The sequence below is a fragment of the Cydia strobilella genome, chromosome 11 (genome assembly GCF_947568885.1).
Source record: "Cydia strobilella chromosome 11, ilCydStro3.1, whole genome shotgun sequence".
Classification (NCBI taxonomy): domain Eukaryota; kingdom Metazoa; phylum Arthropoda; class Insecta; order Lepidoptera; family Tortricidae; genus Cydia; species Cydia strobilella.
The window spans coordinates 3339036-3356030 of NC_086051.1; the positions used below are offsets into that span (position 1 = coordinate 3339036).

Sequence of the window (16995 nt, forward strand, 5' to 3'; positions counted from 1 at the left end):
CGAGTAACAAGTGCAGTGGATTCTGAACCTTGCATGGTTGCATGCTAGGGCTGTCCAAAATATAAATACTGCTTTTTAAACTGAAATAGATATCATACACTAAAGAAAAAGTTATAAATTGACTAGAGGTTTATTTAGTGTCAAGTCAGTTTATAATTTATATATAGTATGTGACTTAAAAAACACAAATCAAAATATTTCATTAAATAATTTTATTTGTTCCCTAGTTGGGCAACTACTTTTCGTTGAAAAGGGTTTTTTTTGGGTTGCATAATAATGTAAAAAAAAAAACAAATAGCATCAAAGCCATTTTTATTAGCGTGTACTTATTTAATATATACCTATCTAGCTAGTTTTTTTATACGCCTGACATTAATTGTATTGACATGGAACTATAAAAAATTGCACGTTTTTGTATTTTGTTTAATATACGTATGAATTTTCCAAACAAAATTTGGTGTTTTTGCCCCTAATTTGCAGCGGGGGGCTGCTCAAAATAACATTTATTTAGCATAGATTAGTGTACATAAAATATAGTCTCGGCTGGTGGATAAAATATAATAGTTGTAGTGTTTATTATCTAATGATAAATCATTATCGGTATTTTGCCAAGTTTGTGTCGACTTTAAATTACTCGAAGAGGATAATTTTAATGATGTGTGAATGACATAAAATTATTTTATTGTTCAATGATTTCCGTATTGATAATCGCCTCTTATCAGTAATAACGATATAATCCGATTAAAACAAATTAGCACAACTAGCTGTTAGTTAATCACCACAAATATGTTTCAAATATCGCTCAAGTATTTTTTTATTTTTTTACCTATACATTATTTTCAAATTAATTTTTTATGGAGCTTGTGACATCCCTGAATCCTTGACTAGAGTACTTGTCCTTTTGAGGAAAGTAAACTATAAAGTTTGAAAAGGATAATAATTCGCTTTCGATTTTAGATCTTATCGAGTTGGAATAAAGTCGGTTACTGTTTAATACTTTCCGGTTGACCAAGGGTCATAGACCTTTTGATTTAAGTAAGGTTACTTTTAACCATTTACCTAAAAATTTCCTATCAATCCGTATATCAAATTTATAACAGAATAATAATACGTGTGAAAAAAGAAGGAACTTTAATGTTCATTGTTGATGAATGCTGGAAAAAGAATCACGTATGGTCTTTATGCTTTGAATTGCTTTTAAATATCGGAAGCCGTAAAATGTTATTGTTATAGTGTTATTGTTGCATGGCCGATGTAAAACCTTTGTGAAGCCTCGCCTGTAGTCATTTACGATTGAAATATCTACTACGTTATAAATAAACACCTACTTTACTTAATATATTACAAAATAAAATACATTATAATCTGCCACAGTTGAATCAAGAAAAGTGTGTTTTGGAAAAACCTGCTTGATTTATATTCGCAGATAACCTGTGCTACTTATGTTCTTTTCTGCATGGTCGTTTGTGGCTTATCACTTTTACATTTTGAATAAAGAAAATTATATTTGACGTAATATAAAAGATTTGAAAGAACAAAAATCTCAACCCTAAATTGGGTAAAAAAAGTAAATCTGATGATAAAATTTACAAAAATATGCAAATTGCAATATCGATACTTGTCCAAACCCAGTTTAAACCGGCTCTTATGACATACATGCGTCGAGTAAAATGGGAGTTATTATCATTACCTACTTATGTGAGAAAAAGTGCAGAGGAAGAGCAATTTGCTATAAGTGCAGGACTAATACTATATATATACTTTACTAAGGGCCGGTTGCACCTCACTTGCACCAAACTGTTTGTCATCATTAAAGAGTTCGAAAAAAAAAATATTGTATGGAAAGATTCATTAGTAAACCACCGCGGCACGCCGGGTGACGTTGATCAGTCTGTCAATACGGATGGTTAACTGGCACTAAGACTACCCTTATTTGACGAACCGATATGTCTGATCCCTGATCACTACACTTTTCCCACCCACCCACTCGGGTTCTTATTAGTCGTCATGTCTGGAAAATACAGAAATCTATCGTCTTTCACACAGTACACTGTCTCACACAGTATATACTAGTAGTAGTATATACTAGTTATAATCTAAAGCCCTTTTTCCTAGAGAACGATATTTTCTGTCGGCCTATTCAAACAAACCTATCGTCTCAAGCTGTTCAGCAAAATCCCTCCCTTGAGCGTTATCGACTGAGTCACATAGCTGAGCTTGAGTAAATATTGAACAAAGCCCATTCCGATAAATTAAATAACACCACTTTGTTGACTACCTATCAGCCATGCAATCAATTTTTAGGGTTCCGTACTCAAAGGTTAAAAACGGGATCCTATTACTAAGACACTGTCCGTCTGTCTGTCACTAGGCTGTGCCTGTATCTCATGAATCGTGATAGCTAGACAGTTGAAATTTTCACAGATGATGTATTGTTGCCGCTATAACAACAAATACTAAAAAGTACGGAACCCTCGGTGGGCGAGTCCGACTCGCACTTGTCCGGTTTATTTTATTTTACATATGGTGCTACTTTCCCGCCTTAGTGCGCACTAGTACCTAAGCACTTTCCGTACCTATGTCGAAACTTTAAAGGGCCATATGTACATACATGTATGTAATTCGCAACTAGTGTCGATTTACAACTCCCTTCGGTCGTGTTTTAATTTATCACTACTCGTTGTGAATTTCCTACTTTCCGCTCTTGTATCGTAAATAACTATAATATTTATATATTTTTGACTTACGGAGCGACTATTTCTAAAAGCATGAATCACTGAAACCAGAAAAGCTCGGTAACCTTAATGTTATTTTTAGACCTATCGAATGGTGTGCCACTCGTCGATTTTACTTGATTTAGGCACCTACATGAATGGAGTCCCCTCCGAAAAATATATTTTTATAAATTACTAGCGACCCGCACGGGTAGTTCAACTAATTTACACAAAACCTTTACAAATTATACATATAAACCTTCCTCTTGAATCATTCTATCTATTAAAATAAATTTCATAGTTTCCCAGTAAAATGGCTGTGACATACCTACGGACAGACGAACATGACGAAACTATAAGGGTTCCGTTTTTTGCCATTTTGGCTACGGAAGCCTGACTCTATACACCTCTTACTTTTCATTTCGAAGTCAGCAAAAAAATATTGGAGTAATACGAAATCCTCGGGGCGCGAGTCCGACTTGCACTCGGCCAATTTGTTTATTCAATAAGCTACCTGCTGGTAGAGAATGCCATTTGTAGTGTAAGGTCTTTTTTTGTGCAATGAAGGTTAAATAAATAAATAAGCGGCATTTAACAACTGATTTTGCCTGTAACAAGTGATTTTCAAGACTTATTATCCGTCATTTTCTTTTATTGCTCCATCTTCTGTTAGGTTTTCGGTACAGCGGAAGCCCAATTATAAAGTAAACAGGATAAAAGTGCAAGGCGGACGCGGATGCAACTGAGGTCGTCCTTACTCGGTCTACATGTCACCACAACACATCAGCGGCAAATGCAAGCGCCTTACGCGACAGTTAGCGAAATTAACATAATGTTGCTAATGCACAAGTGCCGTAATAAGCATTAATTAAAATACAGGGTGCTTGTGAGCTAAGGGCCTTGTGGCTGGAAGTATTGCTTGCTCAGGGACTTGACTAATGTTAAATATTGCGACAACAGCTGTCATCCCATGAAAAAACTGTCAAACTTCCCAAATATTATTCTGATACATATTGTTAAGCGAGGTTTAGACTAGCAAGAACTCGCATGCAATTTACGTTACATTGCTGACTACTAAGGTAAACTGCATTCAAAATGTTTATCAGATACCGCAATGTAATGGAAATTCCATGCAAGTTCTCGCTAGTCTAAATCTCGCTTTATAGTGCAGGCATCTGCATAAAACGTAAGAGTTTAGATTTGTATTGCCTACAAAATTTAAGAGAAACTGCAGTTGGAGACGAATATCGAGTGATATTTTTGTCCTTCCCTTAGTTCTATAAAATACTAGTAAATATAGTTTATCTCACTGGAGATCAACTAATAATACTTTAGCACAGCATAATAGACAGATTTCGAAACACGCGTAATCTTAACTAAGTAAAGATAGAATTTAATCTTAACTTGGCGATAACGTAGAGGGGTTTCTATCACGACTGACAGTTGTATTGATAAACTTTTTATCTTATTTAAGATGTATACATCTTAAACAATAAAAAAATATTTGCCAAAAAAAGACAGCTCGGGTACAAATAGTAATTCAAACCCCTAGCCCAGCCAGGCTAGCACCATGCTGAGTCGGGACCATTTCGTGGCTTATATTATTTATGTTGTGTTTCCTATGTACGTGTTTTCCTCTTTTTTGCCACGAATAAACGCTATCTATCTATCTTAAATGCCTTGATCCGAATCCTAGTGATAATAGTAATAATAATATTGTAAATGAAGCCATTAATCATTTTGATAAAATTCATTAATGAGTTAATTTTAATAAAAAAATCATGATGGCTACAACACAATGGATGGATTTGGATAACTAGTTAATAGTTAACAGCATTGTTTTTATTTACCCATACAATTTACGACCGTTTCAGTATATACTAACTTTACTAACTAATTTAAGTTTAGGGAAGTTTGTCCAGCCATTTAATTTTCAAAGTGGAATGTCCGGTCGCAGGTACCAGTAATTTAATCGCCTTGGGGCTTGGGCATACATCGTCTTAACTATAAGATGTATCAATCCAAGGATCCCTAAAAGCACTTACAAAAAACATAACATACCTACGTAACAATGCAATCCATATCTCATATAGCGATGTCAAAACTTCTACATTTCTACCGTAATCGCGTCTGAAACCTATATCATCTTGAAAATAGTGTCAAGTGCTCAAGAAATTCAAAAGTATTTTTATAGATTATTGAGGAGTGTTTACAATGTTTGGTCGGTTCGGGTCAGATGTGGGGATTTTGGGGACCGCGGCTGTGTTTGGGGCCCCCGCTCTGGCCGGGGCACTAGTGGTTAGAGGGACTGTAGGAGTGTTTAGCGGAACTATGGGAGGGGGCATGTGTTCTGGATCCAGTTCATCGGTAAATATACTTGTATCCCGTTATCGTTATTAAAGATTATGTACGTAGATATCTAGACCAAATTGTAAACCAAAGAAAATTTATATCGCACCAACAATATATTATTTCTAAAGAAGACAATATAGAGGCACCAATATAAGATTAAAATACCTTGAATCTAGGCCATAAGATTGTTAAAAATATGAATCATATGTGCTTCTTAGAATTACAACGTCGAAAAATTACAAGAAAAAACCTAAGTAAGTAGGTAACTACCTATTTTTAAAAATATTACCTATCCGTGTAATCATAATATTCAAGCGTGCACAATAGGTAGTAAAAATAAGTAAAGTCCTTTCTTTTGAGAACGCGTCACGTTTTGAAAACGTCTCGACAGCTTTCGCTATTGTTTCACATAGCGAAACAATTTGGTAAATTTCTGTGAAAAACTTCACAGAAATTTACCAAAAGAAACAGTCAATACCTATTCCGAGGATATGAATAGTACGATAGGTACGACTATTGATTTCTGCATGTTGTTTTGAACACTTTTCATGAGGTTTAAAATTGTTGAAGACCAGTGAATGATTGCGAAATGCTCTCGTTATCAAACGAGGTCGCAACCCTCGAGTTTCTACTTGAACTTAATGGCTGTTCATTATAGGTTTTGGAAGAAGCTGAAACCTTGGTGCAGCAAACTTAAAATAATAATATACATTACAATGATCTTTAATGACTAATTACGTTTTCAACTAAAAGGTATCACATTGTCGCTTGTTGATAAGGTTGATTTCTAATTGAAGCTATTTGGAAATAGCGCCTTACTGACAAGCGACAATAAGTAGGTAACCTTTTGGTTGAAAATGGCACAATTATTCTGGGTTGCGAATAATGCTCATAGGCTGAAGTTATGGGACTTATGCGTATTAATGTAATAATTTGATTATTTAGGTATATATGCAATGGCCTCAATAATACAATAAATATTACAAGTTATTCATAAAAAATCAATAACTACAGATAAAGCGGGGAATTTTCATGTATTACGTAAAGGCGCGATTAAGGAAATTTAGACAACAATCAGAAGATAAACGATTATTATTACCACCAATACACAAATACCAATAAGCATGATAGTCACTTGTCGTTTATCGCTAGCGATAACATGTCACGCGACTCACGCGCTGACAAGTGTGTAAGCGCGAAAGTGGCATGTTATTGATGTTTTTCTAAAACAGTACCATTTACAACCAATTTCAAGACATTTTTATTAATCTTCAACCTAAATAAAATAAAATATTTGAACTAGCCGCAGAACCATGATTATCCACCCAGAATAGATAATAGCTAAAGTCATTTTGCGTCGTACCTATAAAGCAGGGGTCGGCAACCTTTTAGCAGCCAAGGGCCACATAGCAGTTAACGAAATTGACGCGGGCCGCACTTTGCTAATATCTATGACTTTATCAGGTATTGTCGTTTGTCAAAATTACATACAAAATAGCCAAGGAGGCTCGCGGGCCGCAAGTGAGAGGTTCGCGGGCCACATGCGGCCCGCGGGCCGCGTGTTGCCGACCCCTGCTATAAAGGAAGTGCCCAATTTGCGAGTCTGGCTTTAACTGTTCATATGTTTCCTATGTCATGTCCATGTCATATTATGCGTATTCTAGGTATGTTGTTAATGCAGGCACACAATGGGATTACATAACACGGAAGACAATCATATGTATATTCCGATGCTAGTTGAATGTATTTATAACTTCATAAAATCGTTAGAAAATCTCGTCCTCAATCGCCACTTGCTATCATGTCAATGAGGGCTATCGTTTTTTTGCTCACCAGTTGGCGCCTCTGTTCAATCAATCAATCTTTAAGTAGTATGGCTCCATCGGTACTTTCGATGATTTCGCCAACGTCAAAGTGGGATCCACGTGGGATCGAATTAATATTTCTAGATTTTCTTCAGCCAGTGTACGGTAAATAAAATTATGGGCCTCTAGGGCTCTAGCCAGACACGGTTAGAGGTAGAAATACCAAATGCTCTTAGAGCACGACGTTGTTCGGTAGTTCGTTGTTGTTGTCTCGTAAAACCGATAGCTGGATTTTACGAGAAGCACGTGGACTACCGGCCGTTGACTCCAAAATGGTGGTTAAACACGCTTTGAGATTAATTCTCCATTCACTGCACACTACCAAATTAGATTACTGTATAATAAAGCTATCGATATTACACTTTAAACAATATTAATGAACAAAAAATAAAGGAATTAATCACGAGGCTACTATCAAGATGGCGTTCGAACCGGAAGTCCGCGCCTCTGTTGATGGTGGTCCAAAAGACTATAGAACAGCTGTCAGTCATTGAAGTGACAAGTGACATTTGACATTTCGAACTATGGAAAAGACCACCATCTACACTAGCGCCCCTAGCGGCGAATTCATACGCGTTAGCCCTCATTGTTATTACCCCCACTTATAGGGAGCGTGCATAAACTGTAGGGGGCAGCACAGGAGACGTCAGATTTTTTGCGCGCGGCGTAATAACATAAGATAACATTTCGTATAACATTTTGAGTAATCGCAGTTTAAAATTTGAAACCATGTCAGAATGTATAGTAATTCCGTGACCAGATCTTTTTTAAATAAAAAAAAGTTGTGTTACATTATTATACAGTAGTAGCAAAATATATAACTAATAGTTCACTAGGAGCTCTACATTTTACTCTCTAGCTCTACGTCTCCGTTAAAATACGATGGAAAATAATTATATGCACTACTTACATCTGTAGGTGCCTAAGTATGGTGCGCTACAATTGAAAAAAACTGACTGTAGGTATGCCATATACACATACAGTGGTCTTTAGCCATTGGATAAACCCTGAAATCTCACTTCTCAGAAATGCTCTAACGTTAATATTTTTTAAATTAGAACAAAATATAAATAAACAAATTTTCAAACAAGTTATTGCCAATAATCGACAACAAGGACATGTATTAATCATTGGCAGTGTTTTTGATAATTTGTTCGAAAATGTTAGGCAATGATGACATTTGTCAAAAATCAGAATTAATCAGAATCTTATAAGTGTCATAAAAAAAAGATAATCAAAAAGGTCGAAGAAGGAGCATACAGGCTGCTCCAAAGTAAAAAATCGTATGTTAATTTCTTTGTAACCGCTACACCGGTTGTTATTATACTTTCTATTTGTATACTGATGGCTCTAAATACCCTAATGCATATGTATATTTCAAAAGTCAAAAGCTTTTATTGCAAACATATTTCGGCTTTGTCCTATGGCTAGGGACAGACTGTATACTGCGTCTTATTTTTGTTTTCCTCTATATTTTTACCGAGACTATAAAAATACAATTCTTTGATTGGCATTCAATTGGCTGTATCAATAATAGTCACGAGTCAAGAAACGTGCCTGTTGCCCAACTACACGCGGTCGTCGTAATATTATGGAAATAAAACGCTTAATACCTATACGCTAAATTACATATAGAGTACCTACTCGTAATGTTTCAATAAATACTGTGAATGATTTTATATTGACTATATTAACATAACTTAATTCTTGCACTAAAGGATGAATAGTTGGGTTGTGCAACGATCTGTAATTAAAGTGCATAACCTACCTATTGCATAGTGAATAAATGAGACGTTAATATTTATTTTTATTTGCAATTTAATTTACATGGCGAATTGAGCTAGGTAGCTCTAATGACCGAGTCAAGGGCGAAGCGGCGCAGTGGCAATGCCAATGTCAAGTGCGTGCGACCACCCGACGGAACGCCTCCCTAGCAGCATTTATACGTCATTATGACGTCAGCGACGTCATTATGTTGCCATAATTACGTCATTATAACGTCGCTGACGTCACTTTGCTACCTTGCCCTAGCCAAGATGGCAATCGTACATCGACAAACGCCAAACGCAAAGAAAAACACGTATCGGGATGACAGATGTTACAAAAAATCACGTGAATATTGTCATACATTATTTAAGTATCGATTGGCGTTTTCTATTGGCAACTTGGCCAGTCCTCCTGGGCATCAGCAGTCAGACATTAGACATTACGTAAACTAGGGTAACATTTTTCGCCAAAGTTTTAATACAATTCCTTAGAAGGTTACTACTGTTACTAGGTAGTTTGAAACCAGTTCTCTACAAACAACACTAGCTAGCTACAATCTAGCTACATACTCGTACCTACCTACAGACTTAACTTTTTATGTCCCGTGTTGAAATTGCGAATTTTATGATCATGAGAATGTAACTCGCTTTAAGCTGTTAAAGTTGTTGACAAAGTACTTAAACCTTACCCAGGCGCTATTGATTTAATGCATAAAAACTGTAAAAATGGCTAGGTGTGGTGTTGCAATCCTTGGTACTTAGGTCACTAGTGTGCAGACAGTATAGAAGGCAGCCGTATTTAAAATCACACTGGACAGGACGGGGTGGGACGTTTCTTTTTAATATCTCATCTTCACGGAGTAATTTAGTCAGTTATTCCACGAAGCCAATAAATGTAAAAAAACAAATATGTTTGGCAATTACCCAGTTTTAGTAGCAGTTATGTTATAATGTAAGTTAGATCGAAGTCGTACATATCCTGAGCGCCAGAAAAATTGAAACTTCTAGTTCAACCATTTGTTGCTATTACAATTTTGTAGGCGTATTAAGCTCGCTCCAGACTACGCGGCGCGAAACCGCGAACGCGAGTGTGGAGTCGATTTCGCTGATTAGCGAACTAGACTCCAGACTCGCGTTCGCGGCTTCGCGCCGTGATTCGCGCATGAGTGTGGAGGGCCCTTTACGGTGTGCCGTAATTGTGGCGTGCCGTATTTAAAGGAAACATTATGCTATGTTTGGATAAATAAATCCCGTAGTAACGTATACAAATAGGTTCTCCCGTTTTCACTTTTTAAAGCTACAAGATACGGTGCGGGAGCGGTTTCACAGATACAAACTTATAAAGCGCGCTCCATACTCGTGCGCGAAACGCGGCGAGTGTAGAGAGGCTTAACATCACTCTCTTGGGCAATTTCACTGCCAACATACAAATAATACAATACCGGTTTTCTAGCTAGTCAATCCCTAGTACACAACTGTCGTTTTTTTTTTTAAACATTTATGGCCTGGATGCGACACACAACTGTCGCTTCAGAGGCGTTTTTCTGCTTGTAATTGTGTTTGTTCATGTAGTTTTAAGTAATTTATAAATTAAAAACACAATGTAAAATTGTTTTATGAATAAATTAAATGAATGAATGAAATTTTATTTTTACAATCACCAAACTCAAGGTCATTGACAAGGTCAGTTGTCACTTTGACAGCTTGTCATTGGTTGCTCACAGCAACATTATCAGATAATAAGTAAATTAAAGTCAAGTCATCTGTGTTTAATAAAAACACAACCACAGTCAGCTTGGTTTGATATTGTGAATGTTTGTCCGTGTAAATTGAAACGAAACAGTTTGCATCCAGCAAATACACGTTATAGACGTTTGTTTCACAGTGCTAATACAATTATCCACTTAAAATGAGGTCGTCTCTATTTAGGCGTAATCATGTTGATTCTGAGACGCAGCCACTTTTGTCTGCAATTCCCGCAGTGCCTGGACCAAGCATCATCCAAAATGAGGTATTTGCGCCACTAGACCGTGGATGATTTTCATAACTTATAATCAATTTTTTATCTTTTCCATTGCATCGGTTTTTTTGTGAATTAATCATTAGCTCGAACAATTCTTCTAGGTCATTCCAATAGCATTGTCTAGCAAATAATGGAGTGTTTTATTGGGTTTTCATGAACATAAGTAGCACGTACAGAATAGATTGTTTTTGACTGAGACCTGATTCAACAACTGGAAACTACATATATTACATTGATTGATGTTACGCTTTTTGTTTTGATGTTATGTTTCCAGTTTGTCTTCTTATCTCTTAGATACAATTGTTAATAAATATTTTAGATACATAACAACAGAGAGAAAAACATCAGATGATTTTTTAGATACACTAAAGTGTTAATTATTTAAAAATCAATATATATTATCTATAATTTATTTAGAAAAAATGGGAGATGACACAACAAGGTACCTAGCTTAGCAAACTGCATCAATGCATCAGATATTATTAGTCAATTTGCTTTAAAGGTTTGCTAGTAGTTGTAAAATTTGTTGATACGGCAAACATAATTATGCCAATATGAAAATTCCCATTTGTCTAAACTTCAACCATACTATGTGCCCTAGATTTGAAATGGGTTCCAAATTCAAACCAAACAAAGGTACCAAAGTGTATAACTTATTTTTTTCATTATACCTGATTATGCTACAGGGCCCATGGTCATGTTATTAATTTTATTTTTCATTCATTCCAGCGCACAGACGGGATGGCGAATATTGGCGTGTCCCATGATGTGCTGGTGGAGTCCCGTGACACCGGACGCAAGCTGCCGCAGTACATCGCTGCACTAGCAGGTATTTACTCATACTCACTACAACAGCACTATCAGCGTTAAAGTCACATCATGTCTTAACATTTTTTTTACAATTATATTCAAAATGGCTAAACAGTCAGCTGAAGAGACAGATACCCGCCCTGCAAAAAAAAAATGCCTCTGCATAAATAACAGACCCCCCTGGTTCATTTATCTCTGCAGCAAACTGCACATATTGGATAAAGTATTTTTGATGCAATAATGGATAATGGTGGAATGATTTAAATGCAATGCAATGTTAAATACTAGATTATTTTATTACAATTACCAAACAGCTATTAATTATTATTACAATTTGACGTTGTATATATTTATTTTATCTTCATATTACATTTATATTTGTATTTATATTCTATTTATATTTGTGTGTAAATTTTAAGCATCTAGTTTTAGTGTTCTTTATATCCCACACCAACTATGCTTCTCTGTTTGGCCTAAAGGTTGACTGGTAGAGAATGCCGTATAGCATAAAGTCCGCCTTTTGTCACTGTATATTTTTACTGTGCAATAAAGTTAAAAAAAAACCAAATTGAATATACTTTCTATTTGTGTGTGTGAAACTAAATAATTTTTGGCATCTAAGTATTGCTCATTGATTAAGATGAGTGACTGTTTATCGTTGGTTTTACATGAACTAGATATTTAATCAGTTGCATTGAATGGGTAATGTGATAGATAGGTGGGGTGGTGCCAGATGTCACAGATTTTACTGTTTTTCTTCCTAATCTAACTTGTTTGGTGAAACAGCATTAAAAAGTAAACTTGATGTCTATCTGAAATCGTAGAATTAATTGTTAAAATAAGGAAAGAATAGGTATAACATATTCACAATCATGAGTTACAACTTCTGTTCATTAGTAAGTTCCTGTTTATATACAACAGCGAATAAACCAGAATTAATCAGACAAAAAAAACATTTCAATTGTCAGGCAAACTAATCAACAACTGGTTTATTTGCAAAATTATTATATCACATAAACAAAATGTCGAATGAGTCGTCATAATAATGTTTACCAGACTTCATAATAAAATTGGTAGGTACTAATGGAAAAACACATGGCTATAGGTATATAGGTATATAAATTTAATAACCTGATTTTGTCATTGAGTGTTTAAATAGGTACATGTTAATTTCATTTCATTTAATGCGGGTGATATACATAATAATGTGCTACTTTACAGTATTCGTTTTTAGGGTTCCGTACCCAAAAGGTAAAAACGGGAACGGGACCCTATTAATAAGACTCCACTGTCCGTCCGTCTGTCTGTCCGTCTGTCACCAGGCTGTATCAAATGATCCGTGATAGCTAGACAGTTGAAATTTTCACAGATGATGTATTTCTGTTGCCGCTATAACAACAAATACTAAAACAAAATAGAATAAGTATTTAAGTGGTACGAAACCTTTCGTGCGCGAGTCCGATTCGCACTTGGCCGGTTTTTATTTTATAAATATTCTCTTTGTACCTATTTTCATGTAGCTTTAAGTAGTTGTATAAAGAGGATTTGTATTTAACCTTACATTTGTTATTTCCAGCGACCCTGGGCGCGCTCGCGGCCGGTACCATGCTGGGCTGGTCATCGCCCGTCATCTTCAAGATCAAGCAGGAGAACAGCACCGACTATGACTTCTCAGTCTCCGAGTCGCAGGGCGACTGGGTCTCCTCCATGGTCAACCTCGGCGCTGCGGCGGTTTGCTTCCCCATAGGCCTCATAATGGACTCTATAGGCCGGAAGAAAACCATGTTGTGCCTAGTAATACCCTTCACTATCGGCTGGCTGCTGATCATCTTCGCTTCAAACATAGCTATGCTGATGGCGGGTAGATTCATCACCGGCATAGCCGGAGGAGCCTTCTGTGTCACCGCGCCGGCGTACACTAGCGAAATCGCACAGGATTCTATCAGAGGAACGCTCGGAAGCTTTTTCCAACTGATGATAACTGTCGGTATCCTATTCGCCTACGCCGTGGGAAGCTACGTCTCGGTACTAGTGTTCAACGTTCTCTGTGGCATAATCCCTCTCATCTTCGGGGTTGTCTTTTTCTTCATGCCAGAGAGTCCCAATTTCTTAGTCGTGAAGAATCGCCCCGACGAAGCGCGCGATGCCCTAATTCGACTCCGCGGCAGGAACTACGACGTCGACACGGAGTTGAATAACATGCGAGCGAAGGCCGAAGAGTCGAGGAACAACCCAGTGTCTTTTACTAACGCTATAACTAAGAAGACTGCGTTGAAGGCTCTATTGATCTGCTACTCGCTAATGTTACTCCAGCAACTGTCCGGAATCAACGCCGTGATCTTCAACACGTCGGACATCTTCGCGGCGGCCGGCGCGGCCATCCCGGCGGCTATCGCCACCATCATCATTGGCGTCATCCAGGTGGTCGCCACCCTCACGTCCAGTCTCGTGGTCGACAAACTCGGCCGACGAATCCTTCTGCTCCTGTCCGCGCTGGTCATGTGCGTGTGCTCGACCGCTTTGGGCGTATTCTTCTTCTTGCAAACGATTCATGGAGCGGACGCGCCGATAGTGCAGCAGATCTCGTGGCTGCCTCTGGTGGCGCTGTCCCTTTTCATTATAGCGTTCTCGCTCGGATTCGGACCTATTCCCTGGATGATGGCCGGCGAGCTGTGCACTATCGATATCAAGGCGTTTGTCGGCTCGACCGCAGGTACCCTCAACTGGCTGCTCGCGTTCACCGTGACCAGCACCTTTAATTCCCTGAACGCTTCCATCGGCCGGGGGCAGGTGTTCTGGCTGTTCGCAGGCATTATGCTAATCGGGTTTGTATTCATCTTCTTCATAGTGCCAGAGACCAAGGGCCGTAGTGAGGACGAAATCCAGGTACTGCTCGGCGCGGAGCCGCGGCAACGCGTCGAGGAGAAGAAATAAATAGACTGCATTTACTATTTTGTACTGACTTGAGGCGTTTCGCCGTCGAAGACCACTCTTAGTTTGAATTAATTTCTAATCTCGAAATGCTTTTGGACATATTTAACTATTCTTATTAAAAAAATATCCCAGATGACCATGCTATGTTAAATATTTTGTCTCTAAGTGTAATGGGAAATAGCAAATATAGCTCAAGAAAATACATTTTGAGGTTATGATTTTATCAGACGTGGGTGGATCTTAGCTTCTTTGGCCAAGAATGCTTTGACGTGTGACGTATATTTATTGTGTGCGAGTACCAAAGACTTTTGTCCCTTCGGCCCTGCCCCGCGGCCGCTTAATTAAGTCCGATGTTGAATTTATTTAGTTTTAAAGTATTTATTATTAAAATATATATTTAATGTTGTTTGAATGTTTGGCAGCTAGCTCGTTGTGTCAGTTGCGTGGTGTGTAATATGAAATTCGTTTATAAAGTTCATTTTTTTCTCTGGTCTTATTTGGTTGTTACTTGTTACTAGCCTCAAAAAGCAATATTTTTGTTAATACAACTAGTTATTTGTGTGTCACTTATAAATTGTATAAATAAGAAAATAGCTGTTTTAGCCAAATATTAACCAAGAAACGTTTATTTTGAGGTTAGTTGTGTTTCTAAATAAGTCAAGTAAAAGAAAATGGCTTTATGATCATTGACAGACAGCAGAATCCTAAAGGCGTAATTTTATTATACGTGACGCAATGTTTTATAATAAATTCTACTTACCTTTATACTATGAATACAAAAAAACTAGGTACTGAACGGATTTAGTAGGTAGGTAATAGTTTTTGTGTTAAGAGGAAAGGGGACGGACGTTTCTCCATACAAACGTAGTCCCGATTTTTCTTTCTGGATATGACAGTATGGAATTTTTTTAATATAATTGGATGTATATGAACCATAGCTATGCCCCTACGTTTGACTTTTTTCGATTTTTTTATTATGGTAAAAATTAGGAGCGAAAAACAGATTTCATACAATTTTTAAAAATAATTCAAAAATCATGTCAAAATATTTACAACAAATTGTGTCAAAATATTTTCAATAATTTTAATATCCAGAGAGGAAAATGAGGACTACGTTTGTATGAAAAGGTGATTTCTCACGGGTCCTCCACTTTCGTCTTAAGCTAAGCTTTAAAAGACCAACGGCAGGCCGTAGGAATCATTCCATATACCACGTCGTTGCTATATCAAGGTGATATTGTACTGTACATCCATATCATCCAATATTAATCAATACAAAAATATGTATAATCAGTAGACACTAGACCCACTGGAGTTGTAAATTTTAACAATGTCGTGCAAATTATAAAACCCTAAAAAAACGCTACGAAATGTTCATCGTAGTTTTATATGAATATAGAGGAAAGGTATTGTTACAATAATATATTTTGAGATAAAATTACATTTCAATTATGCTAGTAGGAAAATATTTAAACCTTATAGGGTAATATATTGATGAGATCACAAGTGAATGATATTACTTATAGTTATGTAATTTATATTAATAATATTATAACTATTTTTTTTTGTTAGCGTCTAAATAAACGGTGTGTTGCCGCTCTTATCTAAAAGTGAAGAAAAGCAAATTAAAAACACGTATATAGATGGCGCTATGGGCACATCCAGCTACCACATAAAGCATAGATTGTGCTCAAACCAGGGACCGCTACCGGTATAACCCAAAATCAAAATAACACATAGCATTCGCAATATTTCTCTGATATTCTAGAATTATATTTAGTTGAGGGCAATGTGTTATCAGATAAGCTAATTGAAATGCAAAAATATACATAAACAACCGATATAACGAAATTGAATACCGGTTAATTTGTACGAAACAAATACCGGTTTTCGGTCCCTGGCTCAAAGAGGTCTTGGTCCTGTATGTTTCACTATTGTGCATTTGTGAATTTTAACATGTTGTCAATGTAAAACTTAGCCAACGAGTCAAGATTAACTTTGACATATTATTTTACATCTTTATTAGTCTTTATTTTCTTTTTATCTTACGTAATTTTTATCTTGACTCATTGGCCTTATTTTGAAAATATTTGATGGTATGTTTAAGAATTACTATTTAAAATCGATGTTCGTTTTACTTGTACAATTGCCAATACAATTTGCCATAGCAACAAAAATTTGCAATTTGAATATGTATAATATTTTAAGTTATGACAACGATTTCATACTTTTGTACTATGGTTTTAGTTATTTACCTAAATTTTGAGATTTATTTGCGAGTTACTTTAGCGTTAATGTTAATTTGACTATCTGCGTTAGTAGCCGCATGCTGTGAGTTAATTTAATTAGATGTAAGTTAACTACAATTTATTTACAGAATTAAAATATTGAATATGAAATTATTGTTGTACTTATTATTGAAACTCAAACCTTTATGAGCGAGTATGTCTTAAGATATACAGTTATTAAGGGGCCCACTGACTATCAGTCCGCCGGACGATATCGGCCTGTTAGAACAAAAATTTGACAGT

General features: G+C 36.5%; 1 protein-coding gene across 5 annotated transcripts in view; it reads left to right on the forward strand.

Annotated features, from left to right (window-relative positions):
• LOC134745330 (facilitated trehalose transporter Tret1) overlaps positions 1-16864 on the forward strand; it is a 60637-nt gene extending 43773 nt beyond the window's left edge. For 4 of the 5 annotated variants that reach the window (XM_063679344.1, XM_063679341.1, XM_063679343.1 and 1 more), the window contains exons 2-3: positions 11450-11549; positions 13107-16864. In XM_063679344.1, coding sequence (XP_063535414.1) covers positions 11450-11549; positions 13107-14464 — 1458 coding nt within the window. In that variant the 3' untranslated portion in view covers positions 14465-16864. Of the gene's footprint in view, positions 1-10495; positions 10709-11449; positions 11550-13106 lie in introns of those variants that run through there. The other variant, XM_063679342.1, reaches the window with a different exon arrangement.
• The last annotated feature ends 131 nt before the right edge of the window (positions 16865-16995 follow it).